Genomic DNA, 20153 nt, shown 5'->3' on the forward strand with positions numbered 1-20153 from the left:
AGAACAGTAACCTCCACATGTAGCTTACCCCAGCTAGAACAGTAACCTCCACATGTAGCTTACCCCAGCTAGAACAGTAACCTCCACATGTAGCTTACCCCAGGTAGAACAGTAACCTCCATGTAGCTTACCCCAGGTAGAACAGTAACCTCCATGTAGCTTATCCAAGCCAGAACAGTAACCTCCACATGTAGCTTACCCCAGCTAGAACAGTAACCTCCATGTAGCTTACCCCAGCTAGAACAGTAACCTCCATGTAGCTTACCCCAGCTAGAACAGTAACCTCCACATGTAGCTTACCCCAGCTAGAACAGTAACGTCCATGTAGCTTACCCCAGGTAGAACAGTAACCTCCACATGTAGCTTACCCCAGCCAGAACAGTAACCTCCACATGTAGCTTACACCAGCCAGAACAGTAACCTCCACATGTAGCTTACTCCAGCCAGAACAGTAACCTCCACATGTAGCTTATCCAAGCCAGAACAGTAACCTCCACATGTAGCTTATCCAAGCCTAGGAATCCTCTCCATAACTGCAGCTATGGTTTTATTGAATTTAATTTCTATGGAGTATCCCCCTACCTTGGAGTCTTCTCTTTAAGGCCAGATCTGAAGAATCGTTCCATAGCTAACCTCTGCTCACTTTAAGTCTTCGCTTTAGCACCACAAGCTCTGAAGAGGTCTGTCAGTCTGTCTGTCAGTCTGCCTGTGTGTGTGTGTAACTGACGATGTGTCTCCTATCTGTCCGTCTGTCTGTCCGTCTGTCTGTCTGTGTATCAGACCGACCCAGCTGTACCAGCAACAGCTCTGAAATGTCTCTATATATGTTTCTAACCTCTGTATAGAAGTCTCTCTCCAGCAGCAGCAAAGACAGAACTGAGGGCCAAATCTCTCTGCTCTGATCTCTTAATCATCAGGAGGCGTGGCTACAGAACGTGTTGACCTCTAACCCCGTTGCCGCCGGCAACCTTTGACCTCTGTTCTGTTCCGCCACCGGAGAGCGTGCTCACATAGGTCTCTCTCTCTATTTGTCTTTTTTTTCTCTCTCTCTCTCTCTCTCTCTCTCTCTCTCTCTCTCTCTGTCTCTCTCTCTCTCTGTCTCTCTGTCTCTCTGTCTCTCTCTCTCTCTCTGTCTCTCTCTCTCCCTCCCTGGATAATTGTGCGTTTGTTTGGCCTTCCTTCTATTATAGCTGAGCCATAATGAAACAATATACACCACTGAAGGCTACAGAGAGAGAGAGAGAGAGAGAGAAAGAGGGAGAGAGAGAGAGAGACACAAAGAGAGAAACACAGAGAGAGAGACAGAGAGAGACAGAAAGAGAGAGAGACAAAGTGAGAGAGAGCGAGAGAGAGCGAGAGAGAGAGACAGAAAGAGAGAAAGAGAAAGAGAGAGAGAGAAAGAGAGAGACACGGAGAGATTGACACGAGAGAGAGATACAGAGAGAGAGGGAGGAGAGAGAGAGACAGAGAGAGAGAGACAGAGAGACAGAGAGAGAGACAGAGAGAGATACAGAGAGAGAGGGAGGAGAGAGAGAGACAGAGAGAGAGAGAGAGACAGAGAGACAGAGAGACAGAGAGAGAGAGACAGAGAGAGAGGGAGGAGAGAGAGAGACAGAGTGTGAGAGAAAAAAACAGAGCAAACTAGAATGCTATTTGGCCTTAATTAAACAGAGAGTACACAGTGGCAGAATACCTGACCACTGTTACTGACCTAAACTTAAAGAAAGCTTTGACTATGTACAGACTCAGTGAGCATAGCCTTGCTATTGAGAAAGGCCGCCGTAGGCAGACCTGGCTCTCAAGAGAAGACAGGCTATGTGCACACTGCCCACAAAATGAGGTGGAAACTGAGCTGCACTTCCTAACCTCCTGCCAAATGTATGACCATATTAGAGACACATATTTCCCTCAGATTACACAGATCCACAAAGAATTCGAAAATAAATTACATTTTGATAAACTCCCATATCTACTGGGTGAAATACCACAGTGTACCATCACAGCAGCAAGATGTGTGACCTGTTGCCACAAGAAAAGGTCAACCAGTGAAGAACAAAAACACCATTGTAAATACAACCCATGTTTATTTATTTTTCCTTTTGTACTTAAACTACTTGCAAATGTAATTTTTGTATTGTTATTTAACCTTTATTTAACTAGGCAAGTCAGTTAAGAACAAATTCTTATTTACAATTACGGCCTACCCCGGAAGACGCGGGGCCAATTCTGCACCCCCCTATGGGACTCCCAATCACGGTCGGTTGAGATACAGCCTGGATTCAAACCAGGGACTGTAGTGACGCCTCTAGCACTGAGACACAGTGCCTTAGACCGCTGCGCCACTCAGGAGCCTATCATTGTATATAGCTGTATATAGTCATAATATTACATTTGGAGTGTAATGTTAACTGGTCATGATTTATTGTTTTTAGTTCTTGTTTATTATCTAAATACTGTATGTTTCCCATGCCAATAAAACCCAGTGAATTGAGAGAGAGAGAGAGAGAGAGAGAGGGAGGGAGGGAGGGAGAGAGAGAGCAGAGAGAGAGAGAGAGCGAAGACAGAGAAAGAGAGAGAGAAGACAGAGAGAGACAGAGAGCGAGAGAGCGAGAGAGAAGGAGAGAGAGAGAGAGAGAGAGAGAGAGAGAGAGAGAGAGAGAGAGAGAGAGCCCCAGGAGAGAGCCCTCATAGCCCCAGGCACTGTGCCAGGATTTTTTCTCTCTCCTGGTGCTAAAGGAGGGGGGGGGGGGGGTTGACCAATAAGTCGGGGTGCCAAGAAAATACTTGATTTTCATGACTATTTACAATAGAAAATAAAAGTATTCTAAAAGTATTCCATATGCATAATCAGACAACTGTGTATTGGTAATAATGTTTCGGATGAAAATGTCTATCACAACGTCAGGAATGAAAGGAATAATATCCCCAGTGAAGCCACAACTAGAAGTGCATTTACTCTATGCCTGTCAACTCTGCACACGGTGTAAAAATAATCTTAGAAGATTTATATTTCTATTGCTAGAAAGAAATACTGTCTGACATCCAGATCAACGTGATTGAATCCTGTTCCCACCAACGGACAATCCAACGCTCTGTCAGTAAATAAATTACCTTTCAGTTACTCACCAAGTGTTGTTTTTATATAGAAGGACAATGCGTCTGTTGTTGTGGTTCAGTGCAAATGAGTCTAAAAATCTTCTGGACATTCAGGGTCTTTGTTCTTTCTGCGTGTATTGACAGACTTTGTATAGACAAAGCTGAGGAAAAGTATTTGCGTGTTTTGTTGATTTTCATATTGCTTTTGATTCCATGTGGCATGATGGATTATATTACAAAACCCTCCACAGCGACGTTGGGGGTAAAGTAAATGACATCATAAAATCTATTTACTTGAACAGCACGTATTAAACTAAACAGTGAAATAACTTAGTTTTTTTTTGCACGAGGGCGAAGGGTGAGACAAGGGTGCAGTTTAAGTCCAACCCGGTTCAACATCTACATCAACAAACTAACAGAGTTGTTGAACTGATCTGCAGCCCCTGGTGAGGAATGTCAGATTCCTGCTATACCCAGATGACCTACTATGATCCTACTGTCACCAATAGATCAAGGTCTACAGGAACAACTTAACATTCTTTAGGAATACAGCATAAACTGGACAATCAACATCAACTTTCAGAAAACCAACGTTGTGATTTTCCAGAAAAAGGCCATGACTCAGACCAGCAGACACTCCTTCAAATGAGGAAATACCATGGTAGACTTATTAACGTGCTGCTGTGTGGTTTGTTGCTAATGAGGAAATACCATGGTAGACTTATTAACGTGCTGCTGTGTGGTTTGTTGCTAATGAGGAAATACCATGGTAGACTTATTAACGTGCTGCTGTGTGGTTTGTTGCTAATGAGGAAATACCATGGTAGACTTATTAACGTGCTGCTGTGTGGTTTGTTGCTAATGAGGAAATACCATGGTAGACTTATTAACGTGCTGCTGTGTGGTTTGTTGCTAATGAGGAAATACCATGGTAGACTTATTAACGTGCTGCTGTGTGGTTTGTTGCTAATGAGGAAATACCATGGTAGACTTATTAACGTGCTGCTGTGTGGTTTGTTGCTAATGAGGAAATACCATGGTAGACTTATTAACGTGCTGCTGTGTGGTTTGTTGCTAATGAGGAAATACCATGGTAGACTTATTAACGTGCTGCTGTGTGGTTTGTTGCTAATGAGGAAATACCATGGTAGACTTGTTAACGTGCTGCTGTGTGGTTTGTTGCTAATGAGGAAATACCATGGTAGACTTATTAACGTGCTGCTGTGTGGTTTGTTGCTAATGAGGAAATACCATGGTAGACTTATTAACGTGCTGCTGTGTGGTTTGTTGCTAATGAGGAAATACCATGGTAGACTTATTAACGTGCTGCTGTGTGGTTTGTTGCTAATGAGGAAATACCATGGTAGACTTATTAACGTGCTGCTGTGTGGTTTGTTGCTAATGAGGAAATACCATGGTAGACTTATTAACGTGCTGCTGTGTGGTTTGTTGCTAATGAGGAAATACCATGGTAGACTTATTAACGTGCTGCTGTGTGGTTTGTTGCTAATGAGGAAATACCATGGTAGACTTATTAACGTGCTGCTGTGTGGTTTGTTGCTAATGAGGAAATACCATGGTAGACTTATTAACGTGCTGCTGTGTGGTTTGTTGCTAATGAGGAAATACCATGGTAGACTTGTTAACGTGCTGCTGTGTGGTTTGTTGCTAATGAGGAAATACCATGGTAGACTTATTAACGTGCTGCTGTGTGGTTTGTTGCTAATGAGGAAATACCATGGTAGACTTATTAACGTGCTGCTGTGTGGTTTGTTGCTAATGAGGAAATACCATGGTAGACTTATTAACGTGCTGCTGTGTGGTTTGTTGCTAATGAGGAAATACCATGGTAGACTTATTAACGTGCTGCTGTGTGGTTTGTTGCTAATGAGGAAATACCATGGTAGACTTATTAACGTGCTGCTGTGTGGTTTGTTGCTAATGAGGAAATACCATGGTAGACTTATTAACGTGCTGCTGTGTGGTTTGTTGCTAATGAGGAAATACCATGGTAGACTTATTAACGTGCTGCTGTGTGGTTTGTTGCTAATGAGGAAATACCATGGTAGACTTATTAACGTGCTGCTGTGTGGTTTGTTGCTAATGAGGAAATACCATGGTAGACTTATTAACGTGCTGCTGTGTGGTTTGTTGCTAATGAGGAAATACCATGGTAGACTTATTAACGTGCTGCTGTGTGGTTTGTTGCTAATGAGGAAATACCATGGTAGACTTATTAACGTGCTGCTGTGTGGTTTGTTGCTAATGAGGAAATACCATGGTAGACTTATTAACGTGCTGCTGTGTGGTTTGTTGCTAATGAGGAAATACCATGGTAGACTTATTAACGTGCTGCTGTGTGGTTTGTTGCTAATGAGGAAATACCATGGTAGACTTATTAACGTGCTGCTGTGTGGTTCGTTGCTAATGAGGAAATACCATGGTAGACTTATTAACGTGCTGCTGTGTGGTTCGTTGCTAATGAGGAAATACCATGGTAGACTTATTAACGTGCTGCTGTGTGGTTTGTTGCTAATGAGGAAATACCATGGTAGACTTATTAACGTGCTGCTGTGTGGTTTGTTGCTAATGAGGAAATACCATGGTAGACTTATTAACGTGCTGCTGTGTGGTTTGTTGCTAATGAGGAAATACCATGGTAGACTTATTAACGTGCTGCTGTGTGGTTTGTTGCTAATGAGGAAATACCATGGTAGACTTATTAACGTGCTGCTGTGTGGTTTGTTGCTAATGAGGAAATACCATGGTAGACTTATTAACGTGCTGCTGTGTGGTTTGTTGCTAATGAGGAAATACCATGGTAGACTTATTAACGTGCTGCTGTGTGGTTTGTTGCTAATGAGGAAATACCATGGTAGACTTATTAACGTGCTGCTGTGTGGTTTGTTGCTAGCGTTATTTTTCTACCTGCCAACTTTACGGTTTTTACTTTCTAATTACCGTTTTAAATTTATATTTTTTCCCTCGCTCAACTTTTTTCATTCAACTTTTTCACCCCAGACACTTTATCTGGACGGGGTTCGTCAGGACCCCCACCAGCCAAAGCTAAGTAGTAACATTAACATAATGCCTTCTAATAGCAGTCGCTGTACTCATAATATACAGGAGAACGATCAACTTATGGCGAGGTTAGATGTGCTGCAATCCCAGCTTCAGAAGCAATCGTTAGGCAAGTGTAATTTAAGTGTAGGAAAGGATGAAACAGCGTCTGTGCCACCAATAAGTACAGATAGTAGTATAAATCCCCTCGCGGCCGGACAATTTTCTCATGGCTTCTGGAATGAAATACTGTAGGAATGCTCAACTGGTGTCGCTCATTCAGCTGACAGAAACTTTCAACCAGCTCTCCCCATTATTAAGCAACGGGTCAGAGTCAGAGGCCGAGCCTTCTCTGGTCTCTCCTCCTCCCGTTACGGGGTCTGAGACGCCGAAGCCTCCCACCATTAGCTCTGAAAAATTGAAAACCCTAGTCATTGGCGACTCCATTACCCACAGTATTAGACTTAAAACAAATCATCCAGCGATCATACACTGTTTACCAGGGGGCAGGGCTACCGACGTTAAGGCTAATCTGAAGATGGTGCTGGCTAAAGCTAAAACTGGCGAGTGTAGAGAGTATAGAGATATTGTTATCCACGTCGGCACCAACGATGTTAGAATGAAACAGTCAGAGGTCACCAAGCGCAACATAGCTTCAGCGTGTAAATCAGCTAGAAAGATGTGTCGGCATTGAGTAATTGTTCTGGCCCCCTCCCGGTTAGGGGGAGTGATGAGCTCTACAACAGAGTCTCACAACTCAATCGCTGGTTGAAAACTGTTTTCTGCCTCTCCCAAAAGATAGAATTTGTAGATAATTGGCCCTCTTTCTGGGACTCACCCACAAACAGAACCAAGCCTGGCCTGTTGAGGAGTGACGGACTCCATCCTAGCTGGAGGGGTGCTCTCATCTTATCTACGAACATAGACAGGGCTCTAACTCCTCTAGCTCCACAATGAGATAGGGTGCAGGCCAGGCAGCAGGCTGTTAGCCAGCCTGCCAGCTTAGTGGAGTCTGCCACTAGCACAGTCAGTGTAGTCAGCTCAGCTATCCACATTGAGACCGTGTCTGTGCCTTGATCTAGGTTGGGCAACACTAAACATGGCGGTGTTCGCCTTAGCAATCTCACTGGAATAAAGACCTCCATTCCTGTCATTATTGAAAGAGATTGTGATATCTCACATTTCAAAATAGGGCTACTTAATGTTAGATCCCTCACTTCCAAGGCAGTTATAGTCAATGAACTAATCACTGATCATAATCTTGATGTGATTGGCCTGACTGAAACATGGCTTAAACCTGATGAATTTAAATGAGGCCTCACCTCCTGGTTACACTAGTGACCATATCCCTCGCGCATCCCGCAAAGGATAAGGTGTTGCTAACATTTACGATAGCAAATTTCAATTTACAAAAAAAACGACCTCGTTTTCGTCTTTTGAGCTTCTAGTCATGAAATCTATGCAGCCTACTCAATCCCTTATTATAACTACTGTTTACAGGCCTCCTGGGCCATGTACAGCATTCCTCACTGAGTTCCCTGAATTCCTATCAGACCTTGTAGTCATGGCAGATAATATTCTAATTTCTGGTGACTTTAATATTCACATGGAAAAGTCCACAGACCCACTCCAAAAGGCTTTCAGAGCCATCATCGACTCAGTGGGTTTTGTCCAACATGTTTCCGGACCTACTCACTGCCACAGTCACACTCTGGACCTAGTTTTGTCCCATGGAGTAAATGTTGCGGATCTTAATGTTTTTCCTCATAATCCTGGACTATCGGACCACCATTTTATTACGTTTGCAATCGCAACAAATAATCTACTCAGACCCCAACCAAGGATCATCAAAAGCCGTGCTCTAAATTCTCGGACAACCCAAAGATTCCTAGATGCCCTTCCAGACTCCCTCCACCTACCCAAGGACGTCAGAGTACAAAAATCAGTTAACCACGTAACTGAGGAACTAAACTTAACCTCGCGTAATACCCTAGATGCAGTCGTACCTCTAAGAAACTAGCTCCCTGGTATCCTGGTATACAGGAAATACCCGAGCTCTGAAGCAAGCTTCCAGACAATTGGAACGGAAAAGGTACTACATCAAACTGGAAGTCTTCCGACTAGCTCGGAAAGACAGTACCGTGCAATATCGAAGAGCCCTCACTGCTGCTCGATCATCCTATTTTTCCAACTTAAATGAGGAAAATAATAAGAACAATCCAAAATGTATTTTTGATACTGTCGCAAAGCTAACTTAAAAAGCAGCATTCCCCAAGAGAGGATGGCCTTCACTTCAGCAGTGATAAATTCATGAACTTCTTTGACGAAAAGATCATGATCATCAGAAAGCAAATAACGGACTCCTCTTTAAATCTGCGTATTCCTCCAAAGCTCAGTTGTCCTGAGTCTACACAACTCTGCCAGGACCCAGGATCCATGAGACACTCAAATGTTGATTAAAATAATCATGGCCTCTAAACCTTCAAGCTGCATACTGGACCCTATTCCAACTAAACTACTGAAAGAGCTGCTTCCTGTGCTTGGCCCTCCTATGTTGAACATAATAAACGGCTCTCTATCCTCCGGATGTGTAGCAAACTCACTAAAAGTGGCAGTAATAAAGCGTCTCTTGAAAAAGCCAAACCTTGACCCAGAAAATATGAAAAATTATTGGCCTATATCGAATCTCCCGTTCCTCTCAAAACTTTTAGAAAAAGCTGTTGCGCAGCAACTCACTGCCTTCCTGAAGACAAACAATGTATACGAAATGCTTCAATCTGGTTTTAGACCCCATCATAGCACTGAGACTGCACTTGTGAAGGTGGTAAATTACCTTTTAATGGTGTCAGACCGAGACTCTGCATCAAGGCTCCGTTTTAGGACCGCTATTGTTGTCACTTGGTGATGTCATTCGGAAACCTAATGTTAACTTTCACTGCTATGCGGATTACACACAGCTGTACATTTCGATGAAACATGGTGAATCCCCAAAATTGACCTCCCTGGAAGCCTGTGTTTCAGACATAAGGAAGTGGATGGCGGCAAATGTTCTACTTTTAAACTCAGACAAAACAGAGATGCTAGTTCTAGGTCCCAAGAAACAAATAAAACTGTGAAGGACCTCAGCGTTACTCTGGACCCTGATCTCTCTCTTGATGAACATATCAAGACTGTTTCAAGGACAGCTTTTTTCCATCTACGTAACATTGCAAAAATCAGAAACTTTCTGTCCAAAAATGATGCAGAAAATGTATCCATGCTTTTGTCACTTCTAGGTTAGAATATGGCAATGCTCTACTTTCCGGCTACCCGGATAAAGCACTAAATAAACTTCTGTTAGTGCTAAACACGGCTGCTAGAATCTTGACTAGAACCAAAAAATGTGATCATATTACTCCAGTGCTAGCGCCTCTACACTGGCTTCCTGTTAAGGCAAGGCCTGATTTCAAGGTTTCACTGCTAACCTAGAAAGCATTACATGGGCTTCCTCCTACCTATCTTTCCGATTTGGTCCTGCCGTACATATCTACATGTACGCTACAGTCACAAGACGCAGGACTCCTTACTGTCCCTAGAATTTCTAAGCAAACAGCTGGAGGCAGGGCTTTCTCCTATAGAGCTCAATTTTTATGGAATGGTCTGCCTATTCATGTGAGAGAGGCAGACTCGAGAGACCTTTAAGTCTTTATTGAAGACATCTCTTCAGTAGGTCCTATGGTTGAGTGTAGTCTGGCCCAGGAGTGTGAAGGTGAACGGAAAGGCACTGGAGTGACGAACCGCCCTTGCTGTCTCTGCCTGGCCGGGTCCCCTCTCTCCACTGGGATTCTCTGCCTCAAACCCTATTACAGGGGCTGAGTCACTGGCTTACTGGTGTTCTTCCATGCCGTCCCTGGGAGGGGTGCATCACTTGAGTGGGCTGAGTCACTGGCGTCATCTTTTTGTCCGGGTTGGCGCCCCCCCCCCCCCTTGGGTTTGTGCCGTGGGGGAGATCTTCGTGGGCTATACTCGGCCTTGTCTCAGGATGGTAAGTTGGTGGTTGAAGATATCTCTCTAGTGGTGTGGGGGCTGTGCTTTGGCAAAGTGGGTGGGGTTATATCCTGCCTGTTTGGCCTTGTCTGGGGGTATCGTCAGATGGGGCCACAGTGTCTCCCGACCCCACCTGTCTCAGCCAGTATTTATGCTCCAATAGTTTGTGTCGGGGGGCTAGGGTCAGTCTGTTATATCTGGAGTATTTCTCCTGTCTTATCCGGTGTCCTGTGTGAATTTAATTATGCTTTCTCTAATTCTCTCTCTCTCTCTTTTTCTCTTTCTTTCTTTCTTTCTTTCTTTCTTTCTTTCTTTCTTTCTTTCTTTCTCCCTTTCTTTCTTTGTCTCTTTCTTTCAGAGGACCTGAGCCCTAGGACCATGCCTCAGGACTACCTGGCCTGATGATCCTTGCTGTCCCCAGTCCAACTGGCCGTGCTGCTGCTCCAGTTTCAACTGTTCTGCCTGTGGCTATGGAACCTAGACCTGTTCACTGGACGTGCTACCTGTCCCAGACCTGCTGTTTTCAACTCTCTAGAGACAGCAGGAGCGGTAGAGATACTCTGAATGATCGGCTATGAAAAGCCAACTGACATTTACTCCTGAGGTGCCATTTACTCCTGAGGTGCTGACCTTTTGCACCCTCTATAACCACTGTGATTATTATTTGACCCTGCTGGTCATCTATGAACATTTGAACATCTTGGCCATGTTCTGTTATAATCTCCACCCGGCACAGCCAGAAGAGGACTGGCCACCCCTCATAGTCTGGTTCCTCTCTAGGTTTCTTCCTAAGTTCCGGCCTTTCTAGAGAGTTTTTCCTAGCCACCGTGCTTCTACGCCTACATTGCTTGCTGTTTGGGGTTTTAGGCTGGGTTTCTGTACAGCACTTTGTGACATCAGTTGATGTAAGAAGGGCTTTATAAATACATTTGATTGATTGATTGATTATGTCCAATGGTACAACTACCTGGGACTAACAACCAGTGCCTCTGATGGTTTTAGTCTGGCAGTAAACGCACTAAAATAAAAAGCCCACAATACATTTTACTCCATAAAAAGAACATTCTCAAAAATAAATATTCCTATCCAAATCTGGGGCAAAAATATTCAATAATGTAATTTTACCACTTGCATTATATGGAAACAAGGTTTAGGTAGGTTTGGGGCCCAACCTGTAATTCCGATTATAAGCATTGGGAGAAAAACCTAATATAAAATCGACATACAGAATTCTGCAGAATTATCCTAAATATCCAAAAGAAAGTACCAAATAATGCATGCAGAGCGGAACTCGGACGATTCCCTTTAATTGTAAATATAAAGAAATGGACACAAAAATGTTGGCACCATTTGAAATGAAGCCCCAAAACATCCTTACAAACCCAAGAGCGAAACCCTGAAAAGATTCCCTTATGTCAGCTGTTAAAAACAGTAAACAACCCCATTATCCAAACACACAGGGAAATCAATCAGATTGTTACAGAAATTTAAACCTATTTGACAAATTGGGAAAATGAAACAAAAACACAAAATAAACTAGATTGCTATTTGGCCCTCAAAAGAGAATACAACATTGTCAGAATATCTCTACTCTGTCAGAGATACAAAACAGACAGACCACCAATTGTCTGTAGAAAAAGCGATATACAAAAAGCCATGGCTACCCAAAGAGGAGCATCTAGTCACTGCAGAACAGGGGAGAGGAGTGTCTAGTCACTGCAGGACCGGAGAGAGGAGTGTCTAGTCACTGCAGGACCGGAGAGAGGAGTGTCTAGTCACTGCAGGACCGGAGAGAGGAGTGTCTAGTCACTGCAGGGCAGGGGAGAGGAGTGTCTAGTCACTGCAGGACAGGAGAGAGGAGTGTCTAGTCACTGCAGGACCGGAGAGAGGAGTGTCTAGTCACTGCAGGGCAGGGGAGAGGAGTGTCTAGTCACTGCAGGGCAGGGGAGAGGAGCGTCTAGTCACTGCAGGACAGGGGATGTGGAGACAGAGATGCACTTTTTCCTCTACTGTTACAGACCTATATCCATCCTGTCCTGCCTTTCTAAAGTCTTCAAAAGCCAAGTTATCAAACAGATCATTCGAATCCCACCGTACCTTCTTCGCTGTGCAATCCGGTTTCTGAGCTGGTCACGGGTGCACCTCAGCCACACTCAAGGTACTAAACAATATCATAACCGCCATCGATAAAAGACAGTACTGTGCAGCCTTCTTCATCCACCTGGCCAAGGCTTTCGACTCTGTCAATCACCGTATTCTTATTGGCAGACTCAACAGCCTTGGTTTCTCAAATGACAGCCTCGCCTGGTTCACCAACGACTTCTCAGACAGAGTTCAGTGTGTCAAATCGGAGGGCCTGTTGTTCGGACCTCTGGCAGTCTCTATGGGGGTACCACAGGCTTCAATTCTCGGGCCAACTCTTCTCTCTGTATATATCAACGATGTCGCTCTTGCTGCGGGTGATTCCTTGATCCACCTCTATGCCGACGACACAATTCTGTATACATCGGGCCCTTCCTTGGACACTGTGTTAACAAACCTCCAAATGAGCTTCAATGCCATACAACACTCCTTCTGTGGCCTCCAACTGCTCTTAAACACTAGTAAAACTAAATGCATGCTCTTCAACCGATCGCTGCCCGCACCTGACCACCCATCCAGCATCACTACTCTGGACGGTTCTGGCTTAGAATATGTGGACAACTACAAATACGTAGCTGTCTGGCTAGACTGTAATCTCTCCTTCCAGACTCATATTAAGAATCTCCAATCCAAAATTAAATCTAGAATCGGCTTCCTATTTCGCAACAAATCCTCCTACACTCACGCTGCCAAACATACCCTTGTAAAACTGACTATCCTACCGATCCTCGACTTCGGCGATGTCATTTATAAAATAGCCTCCAAAACTCTACTCAGCAAACTGGATGCAGTGCCATCCACTTTATCACCAAAGCCCCATATACCACCCACCACTGCGACCTGTATGCGCTCGTCGGCTGGCCGTCGCTACATATTCGTTGCCAGACCCACTGGCTCCAGGTCATCTATAAGTCTTTGCTAGGTAAAGCTCCGCCTTATCTCAGCTCACTGGTCACCATAACCACACCCACCCATAGCACGCGCTCCAGCAGGTATACCTGACTGGTCATCCCCAAAGCCAACACCTCTTTGGCTGCCTTTCCTTCCAGTTCTCTGCTGCCAACGACTGGAACGAATTGTAAAAATTGCTGAAGTTGGAGCCATATATCTCCCCCACTAACTTTAAGCATCAGCTATCTGAGCAGCTTACCGATTGCTGCAGCTGTACACAGCCCATCTGTAAATAACCCATCCAACTACCTACCTCATCCCCATATTGTTTTTTTGCTCTTTTGCACACCAGTATTTCTACTTGCACATCATCATCTGCACATCTATCACTCCAGTGTTAATTTTATAAATTGTAATTACTTCACTACTACGGCCTATTTATTGCTTTACCTCCTTACGCCATTTGCACACACTGTATATAGATTTTTCTATTGTTTTATTGACTGTACTTTTGTTCATCCCACGTGTAACTCTGTGTTGGTTTTTGTCACACTGCTTCGCTTTATCTTGGCAGGGCACAGTTGTAAATGAGAACTTGTTCTCAACTGGCCTACCTAGTTAAATAAAGGTGAAATAAATAAATACAATAAAAGATCCTCAAAATGGTTCTACAGCTGCACCATCGAGAGCATCCTGACTGGTTGCATTACTGCCTGGTAGGGCAACTGCTCAGCCTCCGACTGCAAGGAACTACAGAGGGTAGTGCGAACAGCCCAGTACATAACTGGGGCCAAGCTTCCTGCCATCCAGGACCTCTATACCAGGCGGTGTCAGAGGAAAGGTCTTAAAAATTGTCATACTCCAGCCACCCTAGTCATAGTCTGTTCTCTCTGCTACCGCACAGCAAGCGGTACCGGAGCGCCAAGTCTAGGTCCAAGAGGATTCTAAACAACTTCTACCCCCAAGGCATAAGACTCCTGAACACCTAATAAAATGGCTACCCAGACTATTTGCAGTGCCCCCCCTCTCTTTTACACCGCTTCTACAAAGTATAGTATATGCTCCAAATGGCACCCTATTCCCTATGTAGTGCACTACTTTTGACCAAGGACCGTAGGGCTCTTCATAGGGAATAGGGTGAAACCATAGGGCTCTTCATAGGGAATAGGGTGAAACCATAGGGCTCTTCATAGGGAATAGGGTGAAACCATAGGGCTCTTCATAGGGAATAGGGTGCCACCGTAGGGCTCTTTATAGGGAATAGGGTGCCACCGTAGGGCTCTTTATAGGGAATAGGGTGCCACCGTAGGGCACTTTATAGGGAATAGGGTGCCACCGTAGGGCTCTTCATAGGGAATAGGGTGCCACCGTAGGGCTCTTCATAGGGAATAGGGTGCCACCGTAGGGCTCTTTATAGGGAATAGGGTGCCACCGTAGGGCTCTTCATAGGGAATAGGGTGCCACCGTAGGGCTCTTCATAGGGAATAGGGTGCCACCGTAGGGCTCTTTATAGGGAATAGGGTGCCACCGTAGGGCTCTTCATAGGGAATAGGGTGCCACCGTAGGGCTCTTTATAGGGAATAGGGTGCAACCGTAGGGCTCTTTATAGGGAATAGGGTGCCACCGTAGGGCTCTTTATAGGGAATAGGGTGCCACCGTAGGGCTCTTCATAGGGAATAGGGTGCCACCGTAGGGCTCTTCATAGGGAATAGGGTGCCACCGTAGGGCTCTTTATAGGGAATAGGGTGCCACCGTAGGGCTCTTCATAGGGAATAGGGTGCCACCTGAGACACATATAAAATACCAAGATGTACTCACTCATCACTCACTCATAGTTCTGACTCACCTCATCATTATAATGTGTGTGTGTGCGTGTGTGTGTGTGTGCGTGTGTGTGTGTGTCCCATTATTGTGTGTTCTGGTCTCTGTTTATATCACTGAATATTTTTCCTACAAAGCCAAATGTCACAAATGTTGAAATTTCCATGGCTATAACTAATAACAGCAGTACGAGTAATAACCAGTATTAACAATATGTGTGTTTCAGATGTTCCTTTAGCCTACATGTAAAAATAGTTTGAAGTATGAATCATGGACATAATAATTTTAAATGCTCATATGCAGCACATTTACACTTTATTTTATTAAATATTATTAATTCATTCATTATTACATTTATTAAAGCCTATTAGTTTTACATTAAAAAAATAATGTAGGCTACTTGGTTCGAATGAATGTTTGGTAATAGATATTATTATGAGATGAATGGACATTTTATAGAAACATACTAAATAAGGCTAAATAAATCCAAAGGGGTTAATAGGAAATGAAAGCTCCATCTACGTAGCTTTAGTTTATTCTGTCTGTTGGCTGGAGAAAGGCCAGAGAAGACTGGAGGGCAGGAGAGGAGACAGTGTGTGTGTTCGTATGTGTGTGTGTGTGTGTGTGTGTGTGTGTGTGTGTATGTGTGTGTGCAGGGGTGGGGAGTAACAGATTACATGTACTCCGATTACAAACCAACTGTTAATACGTTAGTTATGTTACCAGCTAAAATGTTGTTATCAGATTACAGATACTTTTGAAAAACTAGATGATTACTCCTAGGATTATTTTTAAAATCAGAAAGGATTGTTTGTGAGAAATAAAATTGTTGACACCTTTCAGTTTTCTCAAAGACATTTGACATCAACATTGAAAAAAGGCGCTATTTTAAATTCATTCAGCCTGAGCGAGTCTCACCACAAATCAGAGACACTTATGATGACACACCAAATGTGTTTGATGGATCGCGGTAAAAGAGCAGGAATTGGCTTTTGTAAGCTACAGTCCAAGCTATCTTTCAATGGTGCGACTGCTGATTATCCAAAGATTATCCAACTTGAATAAACGCTTGGCAGTAAGGACGACAGCAATGGTTTAGATTTTCACTTATTGACATCTAAGCTACATAGCGCATTGATGTGAATCACACTGTTGCTCTCTCATTTAGCTATTTGGCCAGCTCTAGGAAGAGTCTTGGTGGTTCCAAAATTCTTCCATTTAAGAATGATGGAGGCCACTGTGTTCTTGGGGACCTTCAATGCTGAAAAAAAAAATTTATACCCTTCCCCAGATCTGTGCCATGACACAATCCTGTCTCAGCGCTCCAAGGACAATTCCTTCGAAGTCATTGTTTTTCCTATGGCATGTACTGTCAACTGTGGGACCTTATATAGACAGGTGTATGCCTTTCCAAATCATGTCCAATCATTGTCCAATTGAGTCTCATTGGAAAGGGTCTGAATACTTATGTATATAAGGTATTTTCTGTTTTTTATTTTTGGTACATTTGCAAAAATTTCAAAAAAACCTGTTTTAACTTTGTCATTATGGGTATTGTGTGTAGACTGATCAGGGAAATACATATTTAATCAATTTTAGAATAAGGCTGTAACGTAACAAAATGTGGAAAAGGTCAAGGGGTTTGAATACTTTCCGAAGCCACTGTACATTGGGCAGCAGTCTCTAAGGTGTGGTAGGAGGCTAGTAACAGAAACTAAATTCAGGGCAGGGTACTGGTTGGAGGCCGGCTAGTGGTGACTATTTAACAGTCTGATGGCCTGTAGATAGAAGCTGTTTTTCAGTCTCTCGGTCCCAGCTTTGATGCACCTGTACTGACCTCGCCTTCTTGATGGTAGTGGGGTGAACAGGCCATGGCATTGATGATCTTCTTGACCTTCCTGTGACAGCGGATGCTGTAGATGTCCTGGAGGGCAGGCAGTGTGCCACGGTGATGTGTTGGGCTGACCCCACCACCCTCCGGATGGTGCAATTACCGTACCAGGCGGTGATACAGCCCGAGAGGATGCTCTCAATGTTGCATCTGTAGAAGTTCATGAGTGTCTTAGGGACCAAGCCACATTTCTTCAGTCACCTGAGGTTGAAGAAGTGCTGTTGCACCTTCTTCACCAAACGGTCCGTGTGGATGGACCATTTCAGGTTGTCAGTGACGTGCACGCCGAGGAACTTGAAGCTTTTCACCCTCTCCACCATTGATGTGGATAGGGGGGTACTCCCTTTGCTGTCTCCTGAAGTCCATGATCAGCTCCTTCGTTTTGTTGAAGTTGAGGGAGAGGCTATTTTCCTGGCATCACTCTACCAGGGCCCTCACCTCCTCACTGTAGTCTCATCGTTGTTGTTAATCAGGCCTACCACTATTGTGTCGTCAGCAAACTTGATGATTGAGTTGGAGGCGTGCGTGGCCACGCAGTCAAGGGTGAACAGGGAGTACAGGAGGGGGCTGAGCACGCACCCTTGTGGGGCCCCTGTGTTGAAGATCAGTGTAGTGGAGGTGTTATTTCCTTCCTTCACCACCTGGGGGGCGGCCCATCAGGAAGCCCAGGACCCAGTTGCACAGGGAGGGGTTCAGACCCAGGGCCCCGAACTTAATGATGAGCTTAGAGGGCAGTATGGTGTAGAATGCTGAGCTGCAGTCAATGAACAGCATTCTTACATTAGGTTTTCCTCTTGTCCAGATGAGATGGCGATTGCGTCGTTCATGGATCTGTTGGGGCGGTAAGCCAATTGTAGTGTTTCTAGGGGGTAAGACTCATTCCATGTAGCAGGTGTCTCCAACAGGTATAGCAGGAGCTTAGTGTCTGCAGGTTTTTATTTTTCCCTTTCAGTTACCTAGACAACCAGGTGAAGGGAGTTCCTAACTAATTAGTCACCTTAATTAATCAATCAAAGTACAAGAGCGGAGTGAAAACCAGCAGACAAGAGAGGAGCGTAAACGCAAGTGGGGAGACAACAGATTAGGATAGCGAGAGATTGAATATGTCCGTAAACACTCCAGCCAGCAGGGTCTGCATATGCTCTGAGGACAAGGTTTGGGATGCCGTCTGGCAGCCTTGCGAGGGTTAACATGGTTAAATGTCTTATTCATGTTGGTTACGGAGAACAAGAGCTCACACAGTTCACTGTGTTAACCCCAAGTGGGTGAAGAAGGTGTTTAGCTTGTCCGGGATAAAGGCATTAGTGTCCCCCACGTGGCTTGTTTTCCCTTTATAATCTGTGATTGTCTGGAGTCCCTGCCAAATACACCTCGTGTCTGAGCTGTTGAATTGCAACTCCATTTTGTCTCTGACGTTTTTTCCTGTTTGATTGCCTTACGGTGGGCATAGCTGGACTATTGGTACTTGTCCATGTTAACAGTCATCTTGAAGTAATGAGCTCAATCAGTCCTCTATGACAACAAAATCATAAATAACAGAATATGCTAATTAGTCCTTAGCTTAAGGGTTATGAAAACAATAAAACATAAACAAATACATCAAACTATTTTGCTAATCTACAGGTATATTTCCATATTTCCAAGTCATATTCTTTAAGATCAAGGGGTATTACTTTAATTGGAATGACTGGAAATCAGACAGTTTTTTATTTGAAGATATACAATATCTTACAGTAAAGCCTAATCGTATTATTATCTGTAGTGGAAAGCAATGGGTTAGAAAATCCTGCAAGATGCTGTTCAGTTGGTTCTATTTATTTTGGGCTTTTTCTAATGCCTCTTAAGCAGGTTGGCGGTAATTGGGATGAGTCTTGTCAGAAATGAGTGAGTCAGAAATGAGCAATTTCCCCTAGATGGGACAGCTGCAAAATTGGCTATTTTGTAAAAATTTATGAAAACAAACATTTTCTTTTTGAATTTAAGGTTAGGATTAGGCATTAGGGTTAGCAGTATGGTTAAGGTTAGGGTTAGGCATCAGGGTTAGCAGTATGGTTAAGGTTAGGCATTAGGGTTAGCAGTATGGTTAAGGTCAGGGTTAGGCATTAGGGTTAGCAGTATGGTTAAGGTTAGGCATTAGGGTTAGCAGTATGGTTAAGGTCAGGGTTAGGCATTAGGGTTAGCAGTATGGTTAAGGTTAGGCATTAGGGTTAGCAGTATGGTTAAGGTTAGGGTTAGGTTTAAAATCTGATTGTATGACTTTGTGACTGTGCCAGTTAGTGACCATTCTGCAGAGCTGCCTCCAGAACAACATTCATGAAAATAAATGCCAACCTGCTATTCCTAAGGTGGGAGTAATTGAATAACATTACTGAGTTGGGGGGTAATCCAAAATGTATGTTACTGATTACAATTTTGGACAGGTAACTAACTTCAATGGATTACATTTAGAAAGTAACCTACCCAACCCTGTGTGTGTGTGTGTGTGTGTGTGTGTGTGTGTGTGTGTGTGTGTGTGTGTGTGTGTGTGTGTGTGTGTGTGTGTGTGTGTGTGTGTGTGTGTGTGTGTGTGTGTGTGTGTGATGTGTATGTGTATATGTGTGTGTGTGTGTGATGTGTATATGTGTGTGTGTGTGTGTGTGTGTATGTGTGTGTGTGTGTATGTGTGTGTGTGTGTGTGACAGACACAACTGGCTGGGTTTGGTGTTCTCTTTAATGAAACCATAGAGACTGACAGAGGGAGGGGAAGAGTACACAAGACATCTTTGTACTTAAACCAGACACTACGAGACAGTTTCCCGGACACAGACTAAACCTAGTCCTGGGCTAAAAAGCTTCATCTGGGTCTGAGAAACTAAGAGTTTGACACATATCCAGATTGCAGACCGCTTCAAAAAATCTTTGAAAATCTCTATTTTATGATGTCAATGGCATGTTATAGAAGGGTCCAGACACTTCTTGTTACAATTTCACTTTAAAAAAACCCTGAACAAACGAATCAACAAAATAAATACCCAAATACGTACTTTAAAAGCCCACAGCATAGTGATGCAAAGTTATTATCCACAATATTATGTGTCTTTTTGTTACGACTTGAGCGATACTTCTGGGTCCTGTCTACAGGTAACTGCCAAAATAAAGGAAACACTTGAGTTAAATAAGGGATACAAAGTATATTGAAAAGCAGGCGCTTCCACACAGGAAGTTCCAGACACTAGAATCTATGTGC

General features: G+C 43.8%; 1 protein-coding gene across 3 annotated transcripts in view; it reads right to left on the bottom strand.

Moving 5' to 3' along the window:
• The window catches only part of LOC106592751 (synaptotagmin-7), a 391227-nt gene that overhangs the window by 61661 nt on the left and 309413 nt on the right, over positions 1–20153 (bottom strand). Inside the window, exon 1 of one of the 3 annotated variants that reach the window (XM_045705961.1) lies at positions 583–1007. The exons of the other annotated variants lie outside the window; for them this stretch is intronic. Coding sequence (XP_045561917.1) covers positions 583–626 — 44 coding nt within the window. The 5' untranslated portion in view covers positions 627–1007. Of the gene's footprint in view, positions 1–582; positions 1008–20153 lie in introns of those variants that run through there. 3 annotated transcript variants of the gene reach the window in all.

Source organism: Salmo salar, chromosome ssa23 (genome assembly GCF_905237065.1).
Source record: "Salmo salar chromosome ssa23, Ssal_v3.1, whole genome shotgun sequence".
Lineage (NCBI taxonomy): Eukaryota > Metazoa > Chordata > Actinopteri > Salmoniformes > Salmonidae > Salmo > Salmo salar.